Source organism: Megalops cyprinoides, chromosome 2, assembly GCF_013368585.1.
Source record: "Megalops cyprinoides isolate fMegCyp1 chromosome 2, fMegCyp1.pri, whole genome shotgun sequence".
NCBI lineage: Eukaryota > Metazoa > Chordata > Actinopteri > Elopiformes > Megalopidae > Megalops > Megalops cyprinoides.
In genome coordinates, this window is record NC_050584.1 from 59,962,479 (window position 1) to 59,965,811 (window position 3,333).

General features: G+C 42.4%; 1 protein-coding gene across 1 annotated transcript; it reads left to right on the plus strand.

The window, feature by feature from the left end:
• Window positions 1-2,742: 2,742 nt before the first annotated feature.
• LOC118771902 (integrin beta-1-like) lies at window positions 2,743-3,333 on the plus strand. The gene is made up of 2 exons (XM_036520056.1): window positions 2,743-2,806; window positions 3,107-3,333. Exons 1-2 carry the CDS (start codon window positions 2,743-2,745, stop codon window positions 3,331-3,333), a joined length of 291 nt encoding a protein of 96 aa, XP_036375949.1.

Consider the following 3,333-nt stretch of genomic DNA (forward strand, 5'->3'; position numbering starts at 1 on the left):
TTTTTTTTTTTTACCAAACCATATATTAATATAATGTATAGTCAGAGACAGCAGTGATATTATCTGAAGCATATACTGCATATCTAAAAAGATAAACAAAAGAAAATTTTCTAAGCGATAGCCTTCATACAAACTAGCGTGGCTGTTGGCGGTGGGGAGACGTTCCTAGTAACTAGCAAGCTAGCTAAATGACAGTTTTCAGGAGTCGGCTAATGATAATGGTCACAGTGAAAGTACAACTTATTAAAATTACACTAACTGTAAAACCGTCAGAGTATGACGATACATTTTATTCATCTAACGTGTAGTCTAAGATATGTAGAGACAACATCACACTGGAGAACTTGAGCTGATCGAATCCAAATTTCAGACTGAAATATAGCTAACTGTTACAGCTAACGTTACCGTTAAACCAAACCACTGTGATCCACATGCTACAAAAGTAATAAAGGAGAATTTTTATTAGCTACTAGACTAATAACATACGCGTGTAGTTGTCTGCAAATCCGCCAGCTTCGATTTTTTTTCTAGCTAGCACGCAAGTTTACGTGACAACGTCTTAGCTAACATTAGCACAATTGCCCCTCAAGCAAGCCGTGTGACGGTTTTATGGGTGAGGATAGCTAATATAAACTTACAATGCCAAATTCTGATTAATTAGCATTGCCTGCCACGTACGAATTACAAAATCTTTACAAAAATCGTACTCCAACTACATTTAACTATTTAATATGTAACCTTAATGCTACCTTTTTCAACGATAAACGTCACTCTGTACTGTTGATTTTGGCTTGCTCCTGCGCTGCGTGGTGAAATTGAAGAGTTATATTTTGATGCCAGACAGTTTCTCTACGTTCATGGACAGTGCTATATTAAGGTCAAAGGTCACCTCACAGTAAAGTAATGTATTTATGAAAAAATGTGATTGGACAAGATCGCTTGCTCCAGAATATCTTGGTCGTGCGTATTTTAATATTTGTATTAATATGCAGTGTCTCCTTTATTGGCCAATCTGTGTATTTTGTGCTCAGCCCAGGTCATTGCTGCCTAAAGCTATAATTCTGTTTGACTTTGTTTTAAACTGAGCTTATAAAATAAATAAATAAAAATTAAATTAAAAATGCATGTTTGTTTGAACTCATTCATTTTTTCAAAAGGACACGCCCTTGGTTGTGTCATCTGTGCACTAAAGAGTTTGGTGCCTTTTTGGCCAAAACACCTTTCAACCAGCACTACTGAGGACTTGCGACAGAACTCCTGCAAGATTGCTTCAGTTTTCCACCATGTCCTCAGCCTGGGCAAAGACAACATTCAGAGCGCATTTACTGTCACCGGAGTTATTTGCCTGTTTACAAGGTAGCTGGTTTCCTCCCTCTCTCTCCATCTAGTTCTTTACCCATGCCTGAAAGTCAGAGGCCCAGTTTGTGTGTTCATGTCTGTATGTGTTATGCAGCAGTTTGGATGCCTGTGGAATGTCCATCCTCGTAACTACACCATCTGCTCCTCGTCAGTATGTTTGTGCTCACGAGCGTCTCCTTTGTGTCCATGCTGCTGTTGGTGGCACTTTGGCCCTTTGAACCGAAAAAATTCCCCGTAAGGCTCCGCCGTGGTCAAACGGGCATGTATTTTGGTAGACTGTTAAACTTGGAACGCCCTTCGTTTTGCCTGACCACTACACTGAAAACAGATTCTAATTATAGTCTCCACTGGTACAATTATGTGCTTGAGGGCTGTATTTGAACATCACCCAAAAAATCTAAATCTGTCTGCAAGGGGGAAAAAAAGGTTTTAGTAAAAACAGACGTTTAGCATTTGTTTACACTGGCAAACTAAATGTGACATATTTTTGAATCTCTCATCCACCTGTGTGTGTAGAGCTTTGGTGACCTAATTTCCTGTTTAACAGTGACACAAGGTTTTTCAAATACATTTGTCAAGACAAAGTGTGTATTTAGACGTACTGCTACCAGGAAAATGCATGTAATCCAATAAAGCTCCGCAACGCTGAGGTAAAATGCTGAAATGTACAAGAACCTCTCTGATGCCAGCAGAGACTTTAAGCATAACACATACACCACAAAAAGTGGTCTTAATACAGGATGTAGTAGATATCATCATAGTGTGACACACTGCCCGTGGTAAGTAATTTTCTCCTGTGAAAGGTTGGGTGCATGTGTGGGTTCATGTGTAAGAATGTGGGCCCACGTGTTCCTTCCAGGTCTTGGTCAAGTTCTGTTTTTTGCAGGTCTCGTTCGACATCAGCATTAAGGCACGCTAGTGAGCAAAGCAGGGGCAGTCAGAGATTGTGAAGATTAAACGGCTGGGCTTCACAGAGGAGGTGGAGCTTGTCCTCAGTTTCATCCGTCAGACTGGCGGAGAGAAAAACAGCTCTCCTATCTGTCACAACGGCAACGGGACTTTAAAGTACAGACCCAGCAGGTTGAGTGCTCTGTCCAACGGCATCTGCACTCCTGCAGTGGGCTGAGTTTAAGCCACACGCCAGTTGCCATTCATTTTGGCATCAATGCAACTTCATAATTACATTTGTCTAGATGTTTTTTTTTCTGGTTATGTATTAATTTACTTTTGCCTTGTTTTCAAATAATAGCCTAAACACTAGTATAGTATAGTAATAGTAATAGTAAGCACTGATTTTTGAATGTGTGAGTTGTTCTGCATCAAGATGTTGTCTGCCTTCAGAACCAATCTCTCTCTGTCTTTCTCTCCCCTCTATTAGATGCTATGAAGGCAGAATTGTTTTGTAAGTTCTGCCAGTGCAACAGCTTCAGCAACAAGCTGTGTGGAGGTGAGACTGTCTTCCTTTCCATGGACTGACTCCTCTGCTGACCGATAAGGGAAAGTTAACACTGCACACTATGCCAGGCCATCCTGGTTCAAGATGTCAGCTTAGCAGTGACTAATAATGCAGTAATGTGATGTCTAAAAGCACATATATCATTATACATTTTAGAATGGTCGTAGTTGTTTCAAGCATAGAAACGCATTTGGAATACACTTGTGGTGAGAAAAGGGTTTGGACTAGTTATTTTGGACTATGCAGCCGTGACTGACCATGCCCTCTGTTTCTGGGCGTGTCGCCCTACAGGGCACGGCCGGTGTGAGTGCAGGGTGTGCATCTGCGACGCCAACTACACCGGCAGCGCCTGCGACTGCTCGCTGGACACCACCACCTGCCTGGCCTCCAACAAGCAGATCTGCAACGGGCGGGGCACCTGCGAGTGCGGAACCTGCAAGTGCACCGACCTCAAGTTCCAGGGCCCCACCTGCGAGATCTGCCCCACCTGCCCCGGCGTCTGCGCAGAGCACCTGTGA